The sequence below is a fragment of the Schistocerca piceifrons genome, chromosome 7, assembly GCF_021461385.2.
Source record: "Schistocerca piceifrons isolate TAMUIC-IGC-003096 chromosome 7, iqSchPice1.1, whole genome shotgun sequence".
Taxonomy (NCBI): domain Eukaryota; kingdom Metazoa; phylum Arthropoda; class Insecta; order Orthoptera; family Acrididae; genus Schistocerca; species Schistocerca piceifrons.
Window position 1 is genome coordinate 413,005,200 of NC_060144.1, and position 26,814 is coordinate 413,032,013.

Genomic DNA, 26,814 nt, shown 5'->3' on the forward strand with positions numbered 1-26,814 from the left:
AGTACATTTTGTGGTGCATACTTGTATGTGGGAACGTGTTGTTTTGTAAGTTTATGTCGTAAGGCAAGCTGTTGATGTATTATTTTTGCTACATTGTCATGTCTTCTGGGATATTCTGTATTTGCTAGTATTGTACATCCGCTTGTGATGTGATCTACTGTTTCTATTTGTTGCTTGCAAAGTCTGCATTTATCTGTTGTGGTATTAGGATCTTTAATAATATGCTTGCTGTAATATCTGGTGTTTATTGTTTGATCCTGTATTGCAATCATGAATCCTTCCGTCTCACTGTATATATTGCCTTTTCTTAGCCATGTGTTGGATGCGTCTTGATCGATGTGTGGCTGTGTTAGATGATTCGGGTGCTTGCCATGTAGTGTTTTCTTTTTCCAATTAACTTTCTTCGTATCTGTTGATGTTATGTGATCTAAAGGGTTGTAGAAGTGGTTATGAAATTGCAGTGGTGTAGCCGATGTATCTATATGAGTGATTGCTTTGTGTATTTTGCTAGTTTCTGCTCGTTCTAGAAATAATTTTCTTAAATTATCAACCTGTCCATAATGTATGTTTTTTATGTTGATAAATCCCCTTCCTCCTTCCTTTCTGCTTAATGTGAATCTTTCTGTTGCTGAAGGTTTGCGATGTATTCTATATTTGTGCCATTGTGATCGTGTAAGTGTATTGAGTGCTTCTAGGTCTGTGTTACTCCATTTCACTACACCAAATGAGTAGGTCAATATTGGTATAGCATAAGTATTTATAGCTTTTGTCTTGTATCTTCTTCTTCTTCTTCTTCTTATTATTATTATTATTATTATTATTATTATTATTATTATTATTATTATTATGATGCTACCTGTATTGTGTAACACACTGAAATCTCACATGGCTTGATGAAGTAAAACATTAGCAGGCGACAGCAGCCAGAAGGCTTCAGGAACATTTTGGCTAGTGAGAAATCGATTTTACTCTGTTTCTCCCCAACACCTTTAAAACAAGATTAAAATTACAATAGTTTTATATTAATTATTAAAATCCCCTTAAGGAAATATCTTTCCAAAAAAGATGTGGAATAAAAATATTTAAACGGAAGTGGGAGCGGACAGAATTAAAGAAACAGCTGTTCTAACAAACTCCTACAGTAGCTTTTGCGTATCAGGGATCTGACAGTTTGTCTGTCTGTGCGGAGCCCCATGTTCAACAATGTACGATGAATGGTGTGCTCTGAAGCACTTGTGCATGCACAGTCACTGTGCTCTTTTGGCTGAGATGCCACAGACCTTCATCAGTCCTACTTTACAGAGCAGACAACGCTCAAAACTCCACATTCTGTGAAGAGTCAAGGACGTCCAACCATTTAGCACCTTTAAACACAAACATACACACAAAATTCAAGCTTTCGCAACAAATTGTTGCCTCATCAGGAAAGAGGGAAGGAGAGGGGAAGACGAAAGGAAGTGGGTTTTAAAGGAGAGGGTAAGGAGTCATTCCAATCCCGGGAGCGGAAAGACTTACCTTAGGGGGAAAAAAGGACAGGTATACACTCGCACACACGCACATATCCATCCACACATACAGACACAAGCAGACATATTTAAAGACAAAAAGTCTGCTTGTGTCTGTATGTGTGGATGGATATGTGCGTGTGTGCGAGTGTATACCTGTCCTTTTTTCCCCCTAAGGTAAGTCTTTCCGCTCCCGGGATTGGAATGACTCCTTACCCTCTCCTTTAAAACCCACTTCCTTTCGTCTTCCCCTCTCCTTCCCTCTTTCCTGATGAGGCAACAATTTGTTGCGAAAGCTTGAATTTTGTGTGTATGTTTGTGTTTGTTTGTGGTCTATCGACCTGCCAGCGTTTTTGTTCGGTAAGTCACCTCATCTTTGTATTTATATATAATTTTTCCCACGTGGAATGTTTCCTTCCATTATATTGATATCATTTAGCACCTTTGGTAGTTTTACTGTCGTTTTATCTCTTTCCACAGATGACGACAACAGAGGCACGTGAACATTTGATCAGCTTCACCATTTTCAAGCTACTCGTTCGCAGGCTTTGTGTAATAATAATCAGCCCTTTGTCAAAGTTGTTTATCTTAATGGACTTCCCCATAGCTCAACGAAGCCACACCTCCAAATTTCTATATTGACACCTGTCCCTCAGGGTTGCAAATTGCAGTAGCAGTGGTTTTGCTGACATGACTTGCACAGATAGATACGCAAGTCCCCTATAGATAACAAAGACTTTAAAGAGTTCTTGTGAATCTTTATAATATATAAACGATCTTTTACTGAATTGACTGCGGGATACAACATTTATGGGGTTAGCACTACCTTGCTACTCCCCTTTAGAACTGCACTTGACTGAACACAAAACAAAATTTATGACTACCCACTCAATTTCATTACCTTTTCATTAATTGGATGACCACATTATTACATCACTTTTTCGTGACTTTCATGACCTGCAGACATCCTGCATTACAGTCAGGTCAGAGAATCTTCCTAGTTGCAACATATATTTTAATATTGCTTACAAACATCACTTAAAACTTCTGGGCTATTAGGCCGTGGTCGATGTATTAGACTTGTCCTAACTTTACCTCTCCAACTGCGGGAGACATCTTCAGAGGTGAAATGGCAAACTGCAACCAGAACTCCAGGGAGCGCAGAATACATAGGCAGTGTAGAGGGTGCCACAGTCTATCACGGGTTGTTGGCTACAAGATAGTGTGCCAACATTCTCGACTGAAAATAATCATTCATCATTCTTACACGGCAATGTTGACATCCAAATTTTATCTGATTTCACACTTTCCTCTTATCTGTTCAAATTATTATGGTGTTTATTAATCTTGATTGCCTCTCTATAAATATGCGCTTGATAATGAGATGTTTTCAATATGACATTCCTCCCAGTGAACGTTATTTCATCATCACCCTCCTGGTAAACATGTTCTACTATGGCTAATTTATCCATATGTTCCAGGCAGCAGTTCCACTTGTGTACAATGAGACTGGTGTCAACACTTCTTTTTGTGGTATTAATATAAACCAGTCCACAACCACAAGAAATTTTATAAACACCCAGTGTAGTCAAAGAATGTAGTATATTTTTTGCTGATCTTAAAACATTCTTTTATCTTCCTGGTGGGCCTGAAGGAAGTTTCCACATTGTATTTGCTCAATACTTACCCAATGTGATCTGTAATCATACTGATGAACAGAAGGAAAATTTTCCCTTTGAGCAGCTGTTGTTCCTTATAATGTCCTGATTCTTTCCCTAGGGTGAAGTGCACCATCTGTCTCCTTGTTAGAATAACCTTTCTTCCTGATCGTCAACCATACATGTTCAAGCTCATCTTGTATGTAAGTTTATTCACAAATTTAGTGCACCCTATCTACCAAGGTTTTAATCACCCCTCTTTTTTGTCTGGGGCGCTAATTTGAATCTTTATGCAGATAATGGTCAGCATGTGTGGCTTTTCTGTACACTCTATGGACCAACGACCCCTTCAATCTCTTGATAACAGACACATCAAAGAAATTTGGTTGGCCATAACAGTCCGTCTCCATAGTAAATTGTATTTTCGGATTGGTACTGTTGAGATGTATCAGAAAGGCATTCAATTCCCCTGCACCATGTGTCCATACTACGGAAATACCAGCGGTACCACCTGCCTGGTCCTTTCCTGGCAATCTGCAACACCTGTTGTTCAAAGTTCTCCATAAATAAATTGGCAACAGCTGGACTAAGAGGACTGCCCATAGCCACCCTGTCAATCTGTTCATAAAAATCATTATTGGATTGAAAGTAGGTCTTGGTGAGGCAGTGACTAAATAACTCCACAATATCTGCTGGAAAAATATCAGCTATACATCAAATAGCTTCATTCAATGGAATGACAGTAAATAAAGATACAACATCAAAACTAACAAGGATATCACCTCGCCCCATGTGCATTTCTTTTAATTTGTCTATAAAATGATATGAATTTTTAATATGACTATCAGTTCCACCAATATAAGATTGCAGCAATGAGGCAAGGTGTCTAGCTAATTCATGGGTAGGACACCCTATAGCTCTCACAACAGGCCTCAAAGGAATCTGTGGTTTGTGCACCTTGGGTAATCCAAAGAGCCTAGGCAGGTATGCTCACTTTTTGCAGAATAGCTTCTTGTCATCAGAGGAGAGTGGAGATACTTTCACCAACTGATCAGTGATTTTCAAAATCTTCATAGTCAGATCCCCCTGAAGTTTTTTATAATTGGTGTGATACAAAATATTATTGAACTTTTCATGATTGTCCCTACTTCTAAACAGGATTATGGTATTACCCTTGTCTGCAGCAAGAATGATAATGTTATTATCTGCATTGATATCACTCGGCGCCTTCATTTATGCCTGCAGCAAATTACTGTTAGGTGGCTCACAAGTACGTAAAATTCTAGTTGTTTCCATCCTAATTAAATCAGCTGACTGCTGTGGAAACTGACAGATTCCTGCCTCAACATTTTCTGTAATATCTTCCACAGATACTTTTACACACACCACAGCAAACTTGCCTCCTTTGGCTAGAACAGAAATTCCTACTTCAGCCAAATCTTTATCAGGCAGGTTGATAATAGTTTGAGAACTGACCACAACTGAAGATACTGACATGTTCTTCTGTAGACTAGCGAACTAATTCCTCAGTCTATTAACTGATATCTCTACTTTAATTTCCATAGTCCTGATTGTTAGACTGTCAATCTTATTCCAGCCAAAATGCTGCATAGAGTTACTAATAAATAAGAGGAGCTGTAAGAGTTTACTGCTGGTTTCCACCAATGTTTGCTGTGTCTGGTGAAGACTCTCTCATAGCACTGCTAATTCCTTATGGTTGTAAGTACAATGAGCCAATGCCGAGCGAAACATCTCTTCACCTTATGAAATTTTAGAACAGTCGTAGTGCCCTTGTAGTGTAACACTGCACACTCAGCTGCTGTGTTTTCTTATTGCACATTCCCTCAAATCGTCACACCAATGCTGACATATCCTCCCCACAGAGGCATTTGATTGAACAAACAGCCAAGGCTCCTCAGGCACTGCAATAACAGTAGGAAATAGGAGTTATACAAATATACTGATAACTTTGCCTCCAGAGACCTTGCAAACAATACCCTGATTAACTAATCAGGTATCTGATTTCCCATAGCAGTTGCTTTTGCAGAGGTTGGTTTGACTCGGATACATGAAACATCCTGCAGCTCATGTGGACAACATTGGCAATCCCTTGGCAGCTACCTGCAACTACCAGCTCTCTCTGAATTTGACATATTTCATCAATATTTACTTGTACTGCAGCAACTTTTACACCACCCCCTATGGCAACAAGTCACAGTAATATAGGGTCCTCTGTAAATGTGCATTAATGGTTCACGTGGTGCAAAGTCACAACCCTCATTATTTGAAGAACAATGATCTACTGAAATGTTTGCTTTTCAGTTTATGAGAAATAAACAAAGATACATTATAAGTATTCTGTTCCTATTAACAGTACTTCAATTGAACACAGTGTTTCTTACCTCGCTACTATGCAAACATTAACAGCTAAAGTGTGCAACGAAGAACAAATAATAGAAGAAATTTATCACAAGATAGGACATTTTGAGTATAGTGTATATCATATCAGTCTAGATTCTCTTCTTAAAAGATGACTTGATTTCAATTTTATTGATATAGCAATCTCTGCAATTACAGCTGAGACATAAAATTATCTATTGTAATAGTCGTCGTCAAAGTAGCAGTGAGAGATAGATCCAACTGGTGTCAAAGTAAACACTGCACATTTGGTACATTAAATTCTATACTAAAGCATGCAGCAGGAACACTTACTATGACATCAGCATCGAGAAGAAACCTCCTTCGTTCTGAGTCATCAGCTAGAATCTCCTTAAATATTTCCGGATCTGAAAGTTCCTCAGAGTGCATTGTCATCTGCCTCATTTCTGTCCCTATAGCCCAATCATGATCTTTGCCTGGTTTCTCCACACATACGTCACAATATTCTTTGAAAATGACATGATATTGGAAATCCTCATCAGCTGAAACAAATTAACATTTTTTTTTATTCTTACAGTAGTCAAGTAATTTTGTACAGATAACATAAGCATCATGAATTTTGAGAAAAAAACTGAGTTGTTTCTCTTGTTATGTAATACTGCTGTTGTTTCACAATCTAATGCAGGCCACACCAACTCAAGCACTCGGTGCTTGCGCGCCTCGGTGTTGCGCCTAGTGGCACCAGAGCCATGCCTAGCAGCACCAGTGCTTTGCCGCTCCCTCCCCTCTTTCCTCCCATGTAGAGGCTGTAGCAGCCTGTGTGTGACGGAGAAAATGCTCGGCCTCGTGCAGTCCTTGGCACATTTATCTACAGTAAATATCAAAGCATCAACAGTGTGCTGTCACTACAAAAATATACATTCCAAAACACACGAGGGGATTGTTGGACAGAAGTGAACTGATTATTAAATTAAAATCAGAATCGCCACGATCTGAAGAGGTAAGCCTTGTTTATACTGTGCATTCTAAAAGAAAAACAAAAATATACCTTTTCGCAATTGTACTCATAGAAACTTGTGCTACTTCCCTTTAGATATTTTTGCTAAACTAAATTATGAGACTGTTTTGTATGGTAAGATTTTAAAGTTAATTATTGCTGTTGTCCCACAGGCTTCTGAACTGAACTGCACATCGGAAAGCGCAGTTCGAGCAAGCTATATCTGTTGCACTGAAAATTGCATAAAGTGGAAGACCTTTCACAAATGGCTAATTTATAAAAAGAGTGATCGGAAGTAATATGTCCATCTGCAGTGGCCCTATTTGAGATGCTAAGCTTGTCTGAATATACAATTTCTCAAAGAGTGCATGAAATTGTTGTGGAATTAAAGGAGCACTTGCCCAATAAATGTCGTAACTTCTTAGAGTACTCAATTGCCCTCGATGAGAGCACTAACAATCGCAGCATAGCTCATCTTGCAATTTTCATAGTAAGATATGTCAAAAAAGGTTTCACTGTTGCCAGGGAACTGTTGGATGTCATTTCTTTGAAAACTGTCACAACTGGGGAAGATATTTTCCTGGCTATAGAGGTGGTTCTGAATGATATGCAGTTGTTACTCAAGTGCCTTTACAGCACTGCGATTGATGGGGGCCCTGAAATGTTGTTGGAAGGGGTAAGTTTTGTAGAGTGTATGAACAAAAAAGTGCACAAACTAGGCTTCCCCTAATTTTGACAATACACTGCCTTTTAGAGTAGAAAGCAAAGCAGAAATTTAAAGGATTTTTGAAGGATCTTGAATCAATTCACAAAGACATTCCTTTTTACTGTGTCACACAATGATTAAGCTGCTCTACTCTGTCTTTTTTGATTTGAGACAAGAAATAGTTGTGTTCACTGATATGAAAGGCTGTCCACAATCAGACTTGAATGATGAGCAATGGATCACTGACCTCACTTTCATGAAAGACATCATGGGGTATTTAAATATCTCATAACAAGGGAAAAATAAATTAATTGGCACTATGTGTGACTGTATTGAAAGTTTCAAATTGCAGCTTTTGCATTTTAAAAGTCAGCTTCAAAGAGGAAATTTGGACAACTTTCCCTCTCTAATATCCTTGAATTTACATACTTATAAACACATCAATGATCACACTAAAGCGGTACAGTCATTGCATAAAGAATTTGAAGATAGGTTTGGAGAAATAAAACTAGTAAAACCTATACTCAAAGTTTCTATGACACCTTTTTTGGTGCATCCAGAGTGTTCCCCACCAAGTCTCCACGTTGAGCTGAAAAAACTACAGTGCTATTCAATGTTGGCACATCATAACCATTACAAAGGTGATTTGATTTCATTTCATAAAGGCATTGATCAACAAGAATTCCTCAGGTTTCATGCCCTTGACCTTAAATGTGTTGCTACATTCAGAACAATGTTTGTTTGCGAACAAATGTTTTCCATTATGAAGATTAACAAAACAAAAACAGGGGAAAGTTTGTCCGATGCTTCATTGGAAACTATACTTCGAATTGCAACTGCAATAACAATTATTCCAAATATTGGAAAATTACAGGCTTCAAAATCATGCTACAGATAAACAAAGAATGTTGCAAATTAGTGCAAAATAAGGAGAGCAATGAAACTATTCATCCTGTCTGTACACAAAACTGTTATTATTATAATTTGTTTTAATACTGGCATGCCGCCTGCCAAGTGCTGATTTCACCAGCCCTGTTCAACAACACGTTCCTCTCCTGCCACTGCCACAACAGTGGTGTGTGTGCCTCCCTCACCCCACTGGCAGTACAGTAGAGCACTGGTGCTTTTGCCGGTGCTGGCTGGTGTTCTTGAAGCACCTGAGTTGGCGTGGCCTGATCCAAAGGCACTATCTTTCATATCGAAACTGACTACCAAAAAACTTCCGGCCCAAGATGCTGGAGGGCGGTTGTTTGTGTGTGTTTGTGTGTGTGTGTGTGTGTGTGTGTGTGTGTGTGTGTGTGTTTTGCTGATGAAGGCTGTGGCCAGAAGCTTTATGTAAGTGTCTTTTAATTGTGCCTGTCTGCAATTTTATGTGTCTTCTGTATGGTAAGTAGCAATCTGTTTTTTCCTACATCATTGATACTCCTACCTGGAGTTTCCATTGTCTGATTTTTACCAAGGAACTTGATATTTTAATACTGTCAGCAGATTTTACTAAATAAATGAAGACATGTCATTATGGTTTTTTCATCCTTTTCTTTTTTGTCAACTGGTTTTCCAAAAGCTGATCATTTTTATAGCAAAATAAGAGATTTAAAATAAGTATAAACACACACTGATTAATAAATAAAACTTGTGTATATTTTGAACAATATTTGGTATATTGTAATTATGTTACTTATAAAATTTCTATACGTGCTTCTGTTTTGCAATTCCATCAACATCTTTTCGCAACTACACAAGCAAACCAAAAATTTCTCATTTTAATTACTTCATTTTCTTCCAAGTCTGGTACTCTACTATCCAAAATAAGTCCTCTGCATACATTATCATCATATTTTAGCAATCGTCCTGTTATTGTCTATACTATTAAACTACCATCAAACAGCAGAAGCATACAATCCTCAATAGCTACACACAAAAGATGGAGAAAGGAAAACTTGCTAGCTTTCAGAGATATCCTTTGATGAGCTAGAGTACCTGAATATACATGCACACACACACACACACACACACACACACACACACACACACACACGTGCATAGGTGTGTGTGTGTGTGTGTGTGTGTGTGTGTGTGTGTGTGTGTGCACTCTAGCTCTCCGACAGCTAGCAAGTTTTCCTTCTTTTGTGTGTGTTTTGCTGAGTGGTCCCCTTTAACCCTAAAGTATTTACGGTCTACAAGAACATTTCTACAACCATAAAAACATCAAAATCAAATGTCTGTTCCTGGTACTATTATAATCTGATGATAATTTCAAAACAAAACCAAAACATAGAGCAGAACATAAATCTGACTGAGAAATATCTAATAGTGTGCAGTAAACTTTTACCTGGAGACATGTTATCAGCATTGAAATCTCCACATATAACGTCAAAATCAACAATGTCTGTTTTTTCTGTAAATTTATACTTGAACATATGAATAAATACATATGCATCTGTCACCTGCCTTGGAATGACAGGTTCATCACCCTGAAACGCTTGTGTATGCATGTTGCTGATGAAACCAACATGGCGATATAAGCCCGAGTCACTCAGCAAGACCTGTAATTGAAATGAAATAAGAAATAATTACTCTGAACTAATATACAAGATCAACTTTTCTAAGATGACATTAAGTTCCTTCTTTCTTTTTTCTCCACCTACTTTGCTACACATTAAATTTAAAAAACTGGCTGGAAGTAGGTCTCTCTAATGGTAGTTATTATCCTACCTGGGTCGACTGCACACCAAAACAGATTCTGAAGTTATATTGCATTTCATTAACAAACAGCATGAAATAATTCAAATCTGTTGATACTTTCTCTAAAGTAATTATGAATTTGTCAGTACAGATTTACTAAGTTCACAATACAGTGCTGATCATTTGCCTGTTAATGGGGACATTATGTTTGAACCATGGAAATGGAAGAATGTGACAAAACAGCACCTGGTTTTCTCCTGTTTTAAATTTGGATTATCAATCAAGTTTTCAATGATTTCCAGTAATTTTCTTAGTATTCTGGTTAGTATAATGCAATCATTTACTTATTCATTCAACCATTCCTTCAGCATGAAGCATCTAAAACTAGCACACCTAATAACAATCCAGCTTCAAAACTTTTTGAGTTCTCTATAGTTACTTATATGATAGTGCAGGTGATTTATGAGAAGTCCATATAATATTTTCCCTGTGTTTTTCAAGAGGAGAACACAAATGAATAACAGAGACCAGCAAAACTGACTGCTATCATTCAGTGCATTTATGTTGAAAAGTAGTATATTATGCACTCACATGTAAGACTGTGTTATAAAATTAAGGATTTGATCAACTACATAACAATGTGTTAATTATAAATTACATATTTCCTACTCTCATGGTCAAATATCATTCCTGGAATGGCTGTTCATCCACTGACCAATTTCATTTTAAATGTGGTTCACTGACATCATCCATGGAATGTGTCATTATATTGAAAGTGATGGTTATATGGCAACAACAGTTATTACTGGTTGAGAGTAACAAAAACCCAACTCCCTCTAAATTGCGCAATGAGTTTTTGTTCAAATTTTCATAGCCAAACGAATAGTGAGAAATGGACAAATGGGATATCAAATTCACCAACATGTGTAGAAAAACAAAGGAAAAAATGAAGTGCTTGAAGGAAAATTACACTATGCATTTTTGTCCAAATGTTCACAACCAAACAATGAGTGGGAAATGGATAACATCAAACTGACCAACATGAGGTGTAGTTTTGCAAAAAAAGCTTTTATTCCTTGAGAATATCCGAGTAATTAAAAAACTTTGTGATTTAAGAAAAAATTGAATATTTCACAAACTACTGCAATTTCTATGTAAATGAAGAGTAAAAACTACATCTCTTCATGGTCTAGCCATTTTGCATATACAAATTTACACTGGTGTGGTATTTAAGTGTCAAAATGGTTTTCTTTGCACCAAGTACTATATTAAGGACACTTCAAGGACAGAAGACATTAGGAAAGTGATTTTGTAAAAATTTCTATGGTAACACCTCAGTGTTTTCACAGTTCTATGTATGACTAACAGCCATTAGTGTCTCACAGTTAAAAGCTGGCAACAGCCTGCTAGTGGTCAGGGTTCTTCTTACACCTACAGAATGTCTCAGGCATCATCTGACGTGCACAAGCATGACCAGCCACCTAATATACCCAGAAAACATGGAAGGGCTCCAACAACGTTGCATCAGAGATGTCCAATTCTGACAAAGATGGAACCACAATCAAAAAACAGATTCTTTTGGTGAATAAAGAATTCCAATTGCCAGTTACTGGAGAAGTATTCGAAGAACTAAATTTGAAAAATAAAAAAAAGATTACAACAGAATGGTCAAACGTTTGGTGAAATAACTGCTCTCACATTAGAAATAAAATAAACTAGAGAAAAATCTGACATGCCTTTGGGTGAAGCTCAATATCACGCACACCAAATGAGGTGCCAATTGAGAATTCAAAAAGTTCGATGTTTAGCTTGGAATCTCAGAATTTTAAAGAGTAAGTGCCACCATTCTTGCCACAAATGAGCCAATTGGGACCGACCGGCTGACCACCATATCACCCTCAGTCAATGACATATTGATGCGATATGGAGGGATAAGAGCCAGCACACTGCTCTCCCTGCCATTGTCAGTTTAGCACATCTGGAGCCAATACTTCTCATTCCAGTAGTTTCTCATTTCGCATCCTGCGGCTAAGTAGACCCTTCCCAATACTCCCATCACAAAAAAATCCCTGACAGTACCAAGAATTAAACGCAGGTTATCTGCAAGGCAGCCAGCCATGCTGATCACTCGGCTACAGAGACAGACAATTTTAAAGAGTACCACAAGATATCTGAAGGAATACGTAGACTGCAGTCAGTTGTGTGGTTGAATCAATCTATGAAAATTCAATTCTGGTTAAAAAACACTGGGGAGGTACAAAACCCGATTTCCACAACTTTGAAAGTTTCTACCAGCTGCGATATTCAATGCTGAAAGCATATATAAATGCACAAAATGAAAGTATATTCTGCTCAAGATAGTATTGTGCCACATTTCAGTGGCCAGTCATAAAGGCATTAGTTGTCATGTGATTACCTATGCATCAAATAAGGCCAGGCAGGCCCTTAGGAGCAGCAACCCCATCATAATAGGATAGCCAATATAAGGGTATGATTGGTTCTCCACAAAATTAGAGAAGGGCCACACTAGTCCAGATGAGGCAAAAAATGGTTCAAATGGCTCTGAGCACTATGGGACTTAACTACTGAGGTCATCAGTCCCCTAGAACGTAAAACTACTTAAATCTAACTAACCTAAGGACATCACACACATCCATGCCCGAGGAAGGATTCGAACCTGCGATCGTAGCGGTCACGCGGTTCCAAACTGACGCGCTTAGAACTGCACGGCCACACCGGCCGGCCCAGATGAGGCATGTTGGATAACTGGCAGGAAGGGATAAGATTGTGAAGTGCTGTATTCACTTTCAGAAGAAGCAGGATTCAAATCCCTGACCTGCCATCCTTATTTAGGTATTCTGTGGTTTCATCAATTAAATTAATCTAATGGCAGGACACTCCATTCGAAAGGAACATTTATACTCTTGCTCCCCAATCACTGTCCAATCCAAGCCTGTATTCCTTATCTAGGGATCTCATCACTGATGACACATAAAGCCCCAGTCTTCCTGCTTTCTTCCTTGATTACTCTTCTGGCATCTAGAATATTTTTCAACACTATCAGTATTGGTTCTAGATGCTAACACACAAGTCCTGTGCAAAACACTGAAAGAACGTCCACCTCAAAATTACCTCACAATGCTAGGAAATAGTAATTCATCCCCACCATCAGATTACTACCTCAAATTTCCTAATTTACAAAGCTTGAGTACAAATAATTTAAAGAATTTTTTTTATAGCCTTCCACATTCAAAACTGTTTTTTATTGACTGGTTTTAACAGATAAGACTGTTGTCTTCAAATTTTTAAAAACTTTTTTGGTTTATGTCATGTTCCATTGTGTATGCATTGCTTATGCCATATTATTATTTTAGTGGAGAATGTATTACACATTCCACACAGGTTTGTTTAAAAAACTACAAACGGGTTTGTCTCAAGTACAAATATACACAGCAAAAAAATGCACCTTGTGAAACTTTGCAAGTCTACTTATGTAGCACTCAGAGCTGATGTCCATGTACAAGCTTCAAATGATAGTACATTTCCTATGTAACGATCTATGATGTAACATCAAAATAAAATACCGTACTTCCGATGAACCTCATTCCATTAAAAGTTTCAAAGCATATGTGACATTTCCTGACACTTTTACAGAACTTATTGTACAAAAAGTGACACATTCTCAAGGTATCTTTAATGTGATGCATTAATGAAACTGATACATTCAGGATATGCAGATACAAATACAATAACCATCAAATACGACACTGTACATCTTGAAAACATGTAACTTAACATGTGGTCTCCTTGGTTTATTTCTATGAAGCAATCACAGACCAGGATACATGTCATGCAAACATCACAACATTTGAAGGGAGAGGGTAAGGAGTCATTCCAATCACGGGAGCGGAAAGACTTACCTTAGGGGGGGGGGGGGGGGGGGGGGGGGGGGGGAAAGGAGCCTGGGCTTTAGCAGTGGTGATGTTGGGAGTAGGATTAAGGTTTTTTAAGAAGGATTGAGATGCAAGGCTGGAAGTCAGAAATTCCTGGAAGGTTTGGAGAGGGTGATTTTGAGGAAGAGGAGGTGGGTCCCGCTGCGACGGAGGACGGAACTGTTCCAGGCAGGGTTCAATTTGGATGGTGTCTTGGGGAGTTGGATCATTAGGAGTAGGATTAGGATCATTTTTCTTCGTGGCAAAGTGATATTTCCAGCAGAGAGTACGAGTGTAGGACAGTACATCTTTGACGAGGGCTGTTTGGTTGAATCTGGGAGTGGGGCTGAAGGTGAGGCCTTTGGATAGGACAGAGGTTTCGGATTGGGAGAGAGGTTTGGAGGAAAGGTTAACTACTGAATTAGGGTGTTGTGGTTCCAGATTGTGTTGATTGGAATTTTGAGGTTTTGGAGGGAGTGGAGCTGGAAGTGGGAGATTGGATAGATGGGAGAGACTGGGTTTGTGTGCAATGAGAGGAGGTTGAGGTTTGCTGGAAAGGTTGTGAAGGGTGAGTGAGTTGCCTTTCCGGAGGTGGGAAACCAGGAGATTGGATAGTTTTTTGAGGTGGAGGGTGGCATGCTGTTCTAATTTACGGTTGGCCTGTAGGAGGATGCTCTGAACAGCCGGTGTGGATGTGGGAGAGGAAAGATTAAGGACTTTTATTAAGGATAGGAGTTGACGGGTGTGTTCATTGGCTGAGTTGATGTGTAGGTGAAGGATTAGGTGGGTGAGGGCAATGGATTGTTCAGTTTGCCTCTCCAAACCTTCCAGGAATTTCTGACTTCCAGCCTTGCATCTCAATCCTTAAAAAACCTTGATCCTACTCCCAACATCACCACTGCTGAAGCCCAGGCTATCCGTGATCTGAAGGCTGACCGATCCATCGTCATTCTTCCGGCGGACAAGGGTTCCACGACCGTGGTACTTGATCGTGGGAAGTATGTGGCTGAGGGACTGCGTCAGCTTTCAGACAACACCACATACAAAGTTTGCCAAGGTAACCCCATTCCCGATGTCCAGGCGGAGCTTCAAGGAATCCTCAGAACCTTAGGCCCCCTGCAAAACCTTTCACCTGACTCCATCAACCTCCTGACCCCACCGACACCCCGCACCCCTACCTTCTACCTTCTTCCTAAAATCCACAAACCCAATCATCCTGGCCGCCCCATTGTAGCTGGTTACCAAGTCCCCACAGAACGTATCTCTGCCTACGTAGATCAACACCTTCAACCCATTACATGCAGTCTCCCATCCTTCATCAAAGACACCAACTACTTTCTCGAACGCCTGGAATCCTTACCCAATCTGTTACCCCCGGAAACCATCCTTGTAACCATTGATGCCACTTCCTTATACACAAATATTCCGCACGTCCAGGGCCTCGCTGCGATGGAGCATTTCCTTTCACGCCGATCATCTGCCACCCTACCTAAAACCTATTTCCTCATCACCTTAGCCAGCTTCATCCTGACCCACAACTTCTTCACTTTTGAAGGCCAGACATACCAACAATTAAAGGGAACAGCCATGGGTACCAGGATGGCCCCCTCGTACGCCAACCTATTCATGGGTCGCTTAGAGGAAGCCTTCTTGGTTACCCAGGCCTGCCAACCCAAAGTTTGGTACAGATTTATTGATGACATCTTCATGATCTGGACTCACAGTGAAGAAGAACTCCAGAATTTCCTCTCCAACCTCAACTCCTTTGGTTCCATCAGATTCACCTGGTCCTACTCCAAATCCCATGCCACTTTCCTTGACGTTGACCTCCACCTGTCCAACGGCCAGCTTCACACGTCCGTCCACATCAAACCCACCAACAAGCAACAGTACCTCCATTATGACAGCTGCCACCCATTCCACATCAAACGGTCCCTTCCCTACAGCCTAGGTCTTCGTGACAAACGAATCTGCTCCAGTCTGGAATCCCTGAACCATTACACCAACAACCTGACAACAGCTTTCGCATCTTGCAACTACCCTCCCGACCTGGTACAGAAGCAAATAACCAGAGCCACTTCCTCATCCCCTCAAATCCAGAATCCCCCACAGAAGAACCACAAAAGTGCAAAGATGATGTGACTTACCAAACGAAAGCGCTGGCACGTCGATACACACACAAACAAACACACAAAATTCAAGCTTTCGCAACAAACTGTTGCCTCATCAGGAAAGAGGGAAGGAGAGGGAAGGACGAAAGGATGTGGGTTTTAAGGGAGAGGGTAAGGAGTCATTCCAATCCCGGGAGCGGAAAGACTTACCTTAGGGGGAAAAAAGGACGGGTATACACTCGCGCGCACACACACATATCCATCCACACATATACAGACACAAGCAGACATATTTAAAGACAAAGAGCCCATACTGTGGGGGCACGAGAGAACAGTCAATAAACTGAGAGGAATTAATAAGTCTCAACAGTCAATAACAGCCTCCACTTTTGGCAGAACAACACATTACTTCAGACCAACAGCACAAAAACAGACAAAATCTGATGTTTCAGATGGTGGACTGTTATCTATCTGATATCACCCATCACTGTTTTACCGAAGCCCAAGATGTCCACATGTATCTTCGCATGCTGATTATCATTCGCTGGCCGTCATGGCCATGTTAAATAGACATGCACCAATTGAGATGCTGATCGGTTTACATCTTTATGGCTTCAGTCCCAGGGACAACCATGTTTTGGTGGACTCAAGAGTTATCTGTTTGCACAGAACCACTGCTTTTACCCCAGGGAGCCACATGAAATTATTAGCATATTACTTATCTTCCACCCACACACTTCAAGATATATTGATTAATTTTGTTGTTTCATTGCAAATAAAAATTAATAACGCATTTTTTAATGTAAGTGATCCCCTAGGGGCACATTTCCTTCATGTAATGTTTTTCAAAATCAAGTAATCTGTTCCAAAATGTATAAATCATTTTTGGTCTCCTTTCGGCAGTCTGGCACCCAGCAATCATAATTTAAAAAATGACTGCCATGAGTGCAGAGCCACTTGTGTCCGATTATAGTGGGGAGATGAGTGGAAATCTCTGTAAGTAACATGGATCCAAACTGATATATTTCAATATAAAGATCCCCAATGGTGTGACAAGCTCCGTGGTCAGTCAATCAGTTTCTGTTCAATGGTGGTGGTAGGCACTCACCAGTCCAAGTGTATTACAGCACAACTGACTGTTTTCATGCACTGGATACAGTAGCTAACTTATCATCAAACTTTATAGAGATAGTTGTTTTACATGTCAATAAATATTTGTTTCATGTTGTGCCTCTACTACTATGACATCCTCAATTCCAGCTTCTCTTCAAGGAACTATGGTGGCATACTCAGGAACTGCGTTTCATACAATGATGCCTCCTCTTCTCCACACTTTTATCCACTACTGAACACTTAAAAGAAAGTAAGAATACCAATCACGTGAGGGAAAAAAAATTGCAGCATGCATATGCAATATTTTTAGTGAGCTCTGCCTTCAGGTAAAGAAAAAAATTATAAAAACAGAAGATGAAACAAATTAGTGACAGTTTGATGTTGACATTTCTAGTAATTCACATACGGATAAATGTGTAAAAAAGATTGTCACATATATACAGTTGCTATGCATCAATTACTTACTCAGGCAACATATAATCTACCACATTATATGATTTTTGCTTCAGTAATGCTCTTTTTATCTGTAGTTTCAATGCTCCATCACTCCATGTTCACTTCCATTGTTACCATAGGTCCTTAGCCTTGCTTGGTTATTAACTCACTATTTTATGACACCTTTAGTCGACTTTCATAGTACAACTTCTCAAAATCATACATTCCCCAATGCAGTATGTGTTAGTGTGCCAGCAACAGTACACAAGTGGTGTGTACTAAACAGCATTCATATCGGTTACTTTTGAGCTTCCACGGGTATTTTTTACACCATACAAAAAATTCTAATACGTGCAAGAAGAGGAAGATGGGGAGACACAGGAGCCGAATATAATGTTTCTTTTCTAGGAAGTTTCCTCCAGTTTGACACTTATTTTTTGTTGCTGTAAACACCCACAGTCAGTCAGTACTGTTGTGTTGGCCTTCCAAGGCCTGTTCAGATGGAGTTTAGTTTAATTTTTAGAAAGATGTTATTTTCTCCTCTTATTTTTGACATTCAACAAACAAATTCTTTCATTTACAAAATGAAAGTTGCTTACTTCAAAAACTTGATAATATAATCACTTTTGTAAGGATGTCACCTGGACCAGTATTTTATGCACTGGAGGTAAATGTATTTCACATAATATTATTGCAGCTACTACATCTCTGTAAAAGTGGTAACAAAATGCAAAAATAAATAAATTGATGACTAACGCACAATGAAACTGTAAGTGTACTGCTAGTGGGTAGCAATGAACTACGTTTTAAGTCCAGTCTGGCAAACAGTTTTAACATTTCCATATAATCACTACTCAAATAATCTGCCCAAAGTAGAAAAGTTAATTCTCAAAAAATGTAGAACTTTCAAAATAAGTAAAGTGCACCTTACTTTCAACTAATCTAATTAGTAGCAGAAACTGTGCTGCACAAATAAAAGAAAATTACATGAAGAAGTTCATAATTAAAAAGGAAGAAAATCTTCACAGAAAATCAAGAAATGAGTCAAAGAGTTTGAATTATCAAGAAATGAATCAAATAAACTTAAGTGGCAAATAACATTTCCTAAACAAATATCAATAATAACTGTTTCACATTGCACAATGTACATTGCAAGAGAGAATAATTACTCATGAATAAAAGGGACACATCAGCATCAAAGAAAACAGGGAAAGACAACAAAACTATAAATGACTTACCCTCCTTCAGAAAGTACTTATGGCTACCAGGAAAAAAAAAGACTAAAATTATTATTAATTTTTAAATATAGGAACAATACAACCAAACAGCAACTAAGACAACTTAAAAACTCTCACACTGTACTGGAATGGCTTCTGAGGAAGCGATATCCAATCTACAATTGTCATGCTGTAAAATTCTTTTTAAAATGAATGAAAATAGGCTGCAGAAAATTCTATAAGCAGTGCACTGGATAAAAGCAGCCAGCCATTCAATAACAATAAATTGATGGACCAGCCACTATGGAAAATTCCCTTATCAACAATGGGAGGACTCTAGACATCACTCGCTCTTTCATTTGCAAAACAGACTGTATTTCTCCACTAGAATGTGATGTTCTGCACAGATGGTCCATTCCTGAACTATCATGGTGCTGGTCACTCTCCTCTTATGGTGGCACAACACTGTGTGATCTACAGAGATACACACTACCTGTTTAGCTCATCTGATGAATGCAACAGATGATTCTCTAAGTGGACATATCTTGTTGACTAAGGAATGAACACAGCAAATTGTGAGTTTAATGTCCCACACCTATACTGAGTATTCATATTAAGAACAACATTTTGGGAGATCCCTGTCTGGCAAAGAAATACAGACCAGTGAGTGACATGTGGAATGTACATTTTCCACACTGTTCATGATACAATGGCCATAACAGTGGGAGAGCAAAACAAGGGATGCATGACAAAAAATGAGCAAGTTGCACTGATTGTACTCCGTTCAAACAAGATACATTCTGTGTTACAGTGAAGTTCTCAATTACTTGGTTCTTCATATTTGTAGAATTAATAGAATGTTGAGAACTTAAAAGTGACATATATCATCATCTGGAATAACGGATTACTTTATGGGTACAAAAGAGCATTACATTTTGTGCACAACTGCAAAAGCAAATTCCTAACAGTTGCAATGAGCTTGGCACAGTTGCTGCACACATCTACCTCAATTCATCATGAAACACGATTTTGTATGTGCCGTCATAGCAACACTTCACCTCAATGATATCACTGGACTCAAGGTGACTACTATTTTCATCTGCAGCTGTTTACACTTCACAGCTACTGTCAAAAGCACTGCCTGCTGTCAGGGAACTTTTCTTGCCAACTACACTATAAGATATATGCATCTTCATATCATACCTGGGCTTGACTTATATCCCTTACAAAATATTAATATTCTAAAACATTGCCTTTTTCTTGCCACCGAGTGTGCTACACAGGTGTCATATTGTAATATTTTTGGTTTACAACCAAACTACTTGATTTTTTAAAAAAAACACTATATGATCAACAGTATCAAGACACTTCTTAGCATATATTAATATGAGGTAAGTCTACCCTTCACCTTTATGACAGCTTCAACTCTGCTGGAAACATTTCCAATGAAGCACCTGAATGACTGTGGAGGAATGGCAGCTCATTCTTCTTCATAAACAGTAACCAGAAGAGATCATGATCCGGACACTGGGATCTGGAGCAAATTTAAGATTGTAACTTGTTCCAAAGATGTTCCATTCGGTTCAAGTTGGGACGCTGGGCAAGCCAGTCAATTTTTGGAATGTTAATGCCCATAAATAATTGCCTCACGATGCTGATTTATCATAGGGTGCACTGTGTTCCTATCCTTCCTCATTTAACGTTTTCTTAAGTGCAAAAAAGAGGCACATCACAACTATCAAAAACAGCCCCATACAATAACACACCCTCCTCCGTACTTCACACTTGTGGATACACACGACAGCAAATAACATTCTACAGGCATTTGCCTAACCCCAACCATTTCATCAAATTGCCAAAGGATATAGCATGATTCAGCACTCCAAACCAGTTATTCCCAGTCATCTGCTGAGGGCATCAATCTTAATATCACCTCAAAGCACTGTGTATCATTGACTACAGAGAAGTATGGCTTATGAGAACTCCTTGATCACTGTGCCTCATTCTTTTTAATTCCCTAAGCACAGTCATCATGCTATCTGGACTGCTGGTGGCATATGATTTTTTACAACCACCCTCTGCAATACTTAACAGACCCTATCCATCAGTACTTACAGTCTGCCTGGACTTGGTTTCGCTGTGGTTGTTCTCAAACCACCAGCAGTCAACATGGGCAGTTTTAGAAGGATTGAAATGTCCCTGATCGATATGTCACTCAAATGACCTCCACCGATTTGTCCATGTTCAAAGTCACTGTGCTTTCATGACCAACCCATTCCCCTGTTACTGCTTTTCTATTACTCCCTGCCTTTCTTACACAGGCAAGTCAAATGGGTGTACATATACTTTTGATTAGATAGTGTACATTCCATATCATGTTTAAACACAAGTCTATCAACTTTTTGGAAGACTGATTTAGCGTTGGGCATATTTGCAACCCATGTGTATTATTCTTTCTTTAACATATAATGCTTTCTTGGTGTAAAACCAGCTTGATTTGTTCATCTGAGTACATATGCCTTTGGGAAGTTTTTTGTAGGTGGTGTTATTCTCCACTCAAGCCCTTTCTTTGTGAAGCAAGGTGATATGTAGAGGTGTGGAGGTTGAAAATGGTTTGTCTACCTACATACAATATTGCCCAAGGATATACTTGCCTTTATCTTAACTAACACAGCCAGGAATGGCACTCCACTCTATTTTTCTAGTTCTATTGTAAATTTTATATTTTTTTGGGGTGTGGTCATACCAAAAACATGCCCTCTACTATTTATAGATATATGAAGACTTGAACTTAAAAAGTTTTAGTGTCTTTGCTTCTAATTGTTATGTGTGTAGGCCTGTCACAACTTATAACTGGGTACCCTCATTCATCTGTCTGCCCCCTCCCCCCCCCCCCCCCAAAAAAAAACACACATATGAAAATCAGCAATTAGTTCTGTGACTCAAAAAGCTTTCTCAGAGAGTGACACCACAGTAAAATCAACCATAATACCTTTGTTCCAGAGCCACACTCCACTGGGCCAGTATACCAAATTGACAGTGCTGTCATACTTCTTTGGATATCAGGTATTCCGATAACTTGTATTTGAGGCAGCCAATACCACTATTTATTGACCTTAGAGGAATCCTTTTTGTACCTGAAAATGTTCATTGATTTGCAATATCAGACCTGCCTGTAGTCAACATCAGACCTGCTGTAGTTGATAATTTAATATGGCATTAGGGCCTATATGGCACTAACACAGCAAGGATTAATTACCTTAATGTCATTAGTGTTATCCGCCTGAGGGTGCAATTATTCAACAGTTCAGACATTTTACTTTAATCCACTGAGGAACTAACTGAAATGTTTCTTTAGAGACGCTGGTATCACGTATTGCCATTTTGGTAAAAGATCTATTATTGTCACTGCACACCTCTTCACTATTTGTCACAAGTGGGAGGTAGTAGTGGTGGTGGGGGGGGGGGGGGGGGGGGGGGAGGGGGGGGGAGAGGGAAGTTCTGACCTTTGTTAATTATATCCTCATCAACATGTTTCAAAGTATGGCTGACTATGGTACAGCCCCATGCTCTGCCTTCTTCCTTCAGTGGCTTGCTTTTTTACTAATCATCAATAAAGCACAGCTAAAATCCCAGATCCCTAAAACAAAAACTTAACTTCATGCACCGTGAACACTTGAGCTATTATAGCACTCACTCTCTCAAGGAACTGGCAACCAGCACAGCATGTCACAAGATTAAGGGAATATACTTGTACAAACAGAGCACAATTCCAATCTGCCTCTGGTCACATTTTTTATCACTTCAGGCATATGTCACAGAAGTTTCTAAATAATAGGAATCAATTTATTTAATAGTAAAAATATTAATGTTCACGATGACAGAAGCAGCCATATCTTGGGTTCCAAACTCTTTTCTGAGAAATAATAAAGCAATGAATTGCTGCCTTCTGGACTTCCTTTTTCACCATAATGTTCCAAGTCACAAGTGGTTCACAATGGTGAAGCACTTGCTGTTGCATATTTCATTCAATATATGTAGTAAATAAAATATGTCAACAGCATAGGGAAAATGTAGTTTTAGAATGTAAGAATAAAAGACTCAGTAGTCTGTAGAATAAAGCACATCCCAAAAATAAAATCAATTAGGAGTTGTTAGATTACAGGATACAGGTAACAGTCACTGTTGTGTACCCAAAAACTAGTTGAAAGCAGCATCAAAATGACGAAAAGGCTGGCCACTTTTGACAAAGTGATAAAATTGCCAAAAGCTGTGAGACTTCATGTGGGAGTAAATCCAAACAGTTTGGGTTATCAACTGACAGTACAGTACATTATGTACATTTTCTGTTCAGCTGTATGTGTGCATCTCAATATGGCAATTTTGAGGCTGGCTTCCACAGTCACAACTATACTTTTTATTAATGAACAGAAGTTTTTAAAGTGAGTATTTAATTAGCTGATCAACAAAATCTGCATCCAATGTGTTAGCTCCAACACACTTGAGGAATCGTAATTTCCAAGGGACTTCATGAAGTTGTGTCCCTTGTATAATCAATAGGGTTTCAAATTGTGTTAAACATAACATTTTATTTGCTGTTAATAATTGTTTCCACTACAATACTCAGAAATCATTCTGACATAATAAATAATGCCTTTTGTAGATCCCAGGGAAGCAATCAACACTGAACTGGAACAAACTAATGGAAACTATAAAAATAAGTAAGTTAGAATACAGAGACATGAATTTTTAAATAAATTGAAGAGAACAACTAGAGCAATAGTAAAGATAAAGCAATATAGAAAAAGAAGCTACATTTTAATAGCTGTTAGACAAAATATAATCTGTCCCCATCTCTGTACAACATCTACACAGAACATGCAACAAATCAGTGTCAAGAATAATGAACACATTTTGAAATAAATGGTGAACGAATACAAGTTTTCAGGTGACACAGCTGTGAAATCCCTTTAAGAAAGAACGTCAAAATAATGTTACAAGATATGGATGCAATAGTAAGAGATGTATTGAAAAAAGATGAAGCACAAGATATTACTGTTCACACAAATCAAGTTAACATGTGGCTTGGAGGCTGATGGGAGTGATCATACAGGCATTTCCCATTGATAATTGACCCCAACAGCCACCACGCTTTGTGTGAACAGCAAAAACAACAAAGTAGGGAAGCATAACAACATTTATGAAGAGAAGAAAATACTATGCTCAAACAATACAACTATAGAAATGAGGAAAACATCAGTTACCAGCAATTTACAGCAGTGAAAACTGATGATAACAAAAAGAAAATTAAAGGTTTTGAAGCATTTGAGACATGGTACTTCAGACACCTGTTAAAAATTAAAATAGAATGAATGGATAGAACTGCCATCCATTAAATCTTTTAAAGAACTATAAAGACAGCATGTTTAGGAAAGTAACTGTATGAAACTACTGGATAGGTCACATACTATGTTGCGGCCAATTTTGCCATGCATTAAATCTTTTAAAGAACTATAAAGACAGCATGTTTAGGAAAGTAACTGTATGAAACTACTGGATAGGTCACATACTATGTTGCGGCCAATTTGTTGTAAATACTCTAGAGAAATCATTGCAAGAAAAGTGAGGTAGAGTATAGCCACAATCCATAACTAATGAAGAGTAATTACTACACAAAAATGAAGGATTAGCTTTAATAGGTCCAGATGGAAAGCTAATACCTGACTGAAAGGTTGATGATGATGATGATGATGAAGTGAGAATTTAGGGCAGTGGCCAGCATTCAAGTCCAGACCTGATGTTCACACCATGCAGCTATGAACAACCACAAATTACCATCTTGACAAATAGCTTTGTGATGTGACATACAGATGAGATCTGCTGTGTGGATTATGTGAAAGAACTTGCTCCCCTTCTAGTAGCTGTTTCTCATGTTTAATGGTGCAATGAAGCATTCAAAGTGATCGGAAAATGTGCAGATCCTTCTCATTTTTATGAAGTGTCAAGTGATATACAGGATGGTCCATTGGTAGTGACCAGGCCAAATATCTCATGAAATAAGCATCAAACGAAAAAACTACACAGAACAAAACTCGTCTACCTTGAAGGGGGAAACCAAATGGTGCTATGGTTGGCCCACTAGATGGCGCTGCCATAGGTCAAACGGATATCAACTGCATTTTTTTAAAAATAGGAACCCCCATTTTTCATTACATATTCGTGTAGTACGTAAAGAAATATGAATGTTTTAGTTGGACCACTTTTTTCACTTTGTGATAGATGACGCTGTAATAGTCACAAACATATACGTACGCAGTATCACGTAACATTCCACCAGTGTGGACGGTACTTGCTTCGTGATACATTATCCATGTTAAAATGGACCGTTTACCAATTGCAGAAAAGGTCGGTATTGTGTTGATGTATGGCTATTGTGACCAAAATGCCCAACTGGCGTGTGCTATGTATGCTACTTGGTACCCTGGATGACATCATCCAAGTGTCTGGACTGTTCACCAGATAGCAACATTATTTAAGCAAACAGGAAGTGTTCAGCCACATGTGAAACATCAACCACGACCTGCAACAAATGATGATGCCCAAATAGGTGTTTTAGCTGCTGTCATGGCTAATCCGCACATCAGTAGCAGACAAATTGTGCAAGAATCACAAAAACATCAGTGTTGAGAATGCTACATCAACATCAATTGCACCCGTACCATATTTCTATGCACCAGGAATTGCATGGCGACGACTTTGAACATCGTGTACAGTTCTGCCACTGGGCACAAGAGAAATTATGGGACGATGACAGACTTTTTGCGCGTGTTCTATTTAGCGATGAAGCGTCATTCACTAACAACGGTAACATAAACCGGCATAATATACACTATTGGGCAACAGAAAATCCACGATGGCTGCAACAAGTGGAAGATCAGCGACCTTGGTGGGTTAATGTATGGTGCGGCATTATGGGAGGAAGGATAATTGGCCCCATTTTATCGATGGCAATCTAAATGATGCAATGTATGCTGATTTCCTACATAATGTTCTACCGATGTTACTACAAGATGTTTCACTGCGTGACAGATTGGCGATGTACTTCCAACATGATGGATGTCCGGCACATAGCTCTGTGCGGTTGAAGCGGTATTCAACAGCATATTTCATGACAGGTGGATTGGTCGTCGAAGCACCATACCATGGCCCGCACGTTCACTGGATTTGACATCCCCAGATTTCTTTCTGCGGGGAAAGTTGAAGGATATTTGCTATTTGCTATCGTGATCCACCGACAGTGCCTGACAACATGCGTCAGTGCATTGCCGATGCATGTGCGAACATTACGGAAGGCGAACTAGTCGCTGTTGAGAGGAATGTCGTTAAACGTATTGCCAAATGCATTGAGGTTGACAGACATCACTTTGAGCATTTATTGCATTAATGTGGTATTTACAGGTAATCACGCTGTAACAGCATGCGTTCTCAGAAATGATAAGTTCACAAAGGTACATGTATCACATTGGAACAACCGAAATAAAATGTTCAAACATATCTACGTTCTGTATTTTAATTTAAAAAACCTACCTGTTATCAACTGTTCGTCTAAAATTGTGAGCCATATGTTTGTGACTATTACAGCGCCATCCATCACAAAGCAAAGAAAGTGGTCCAACTAAAACATTTATATTCCTTTATGAACTACACGAATATGCAATAAAAAATGGGGGTTCCTATTTTAAAAAATGCAGTTGATATCCGTTTGACCTATGGCAGCGCCATCTAGCGGGCCAACCATAGCACCATCTGGTTTCCCCCTTCAAGCTAGACAAGTTTCGTTCTTTGTAGTTTTTTCGTTTGACTCTTATTTCATGAGATATTTGGCCCAGTCACGATCAATGGACCACCCCGTATATAGTTATGGACCTTTATATAACATGTTTAACCTTATGTATTCTAATATTTTTGGAGCAAACATACACCAAATAGAATTAAAACAACAACAAATATTTAACTGCACAGGAACAGAGCAGGAAGGAAAATAATTCTATTGTAAATATGCAAACTAAAAACAAT

The 26,814-nt window shown here is 38.8% G+C and overlaps 1 protein-coding gene across 1 annotated transcript in view; it reads right to left on the reverse strand.

The window, feature by feature from the left end:
* LOC124804831 (sphingomyelin phosphodiesterase 3-like) overlaps positions 1 to 26,814 on the reverse strand; it is a 52,485-nt gene that overhangs the window by 6,782 nt on the left and 18,889 nt on the right. Inside the window, exons 3-4 of the mRNA XM_047265177.1 lie at positions 9,578 to 9,791; positions 5,876 to 6,084 (exon numbers count right to left, since the gene is read on the reverse strand). Coding sequence (XP_047121133.1) covers positions 5,876 to 6,084; positions 9,578 to 9,791 — 423 coding nt within the window. The remainder of the gene's footprint in view (positions 1 to 5,875; positions 6,085 to 9,577; positions 9,792 to 26,814) is intronic.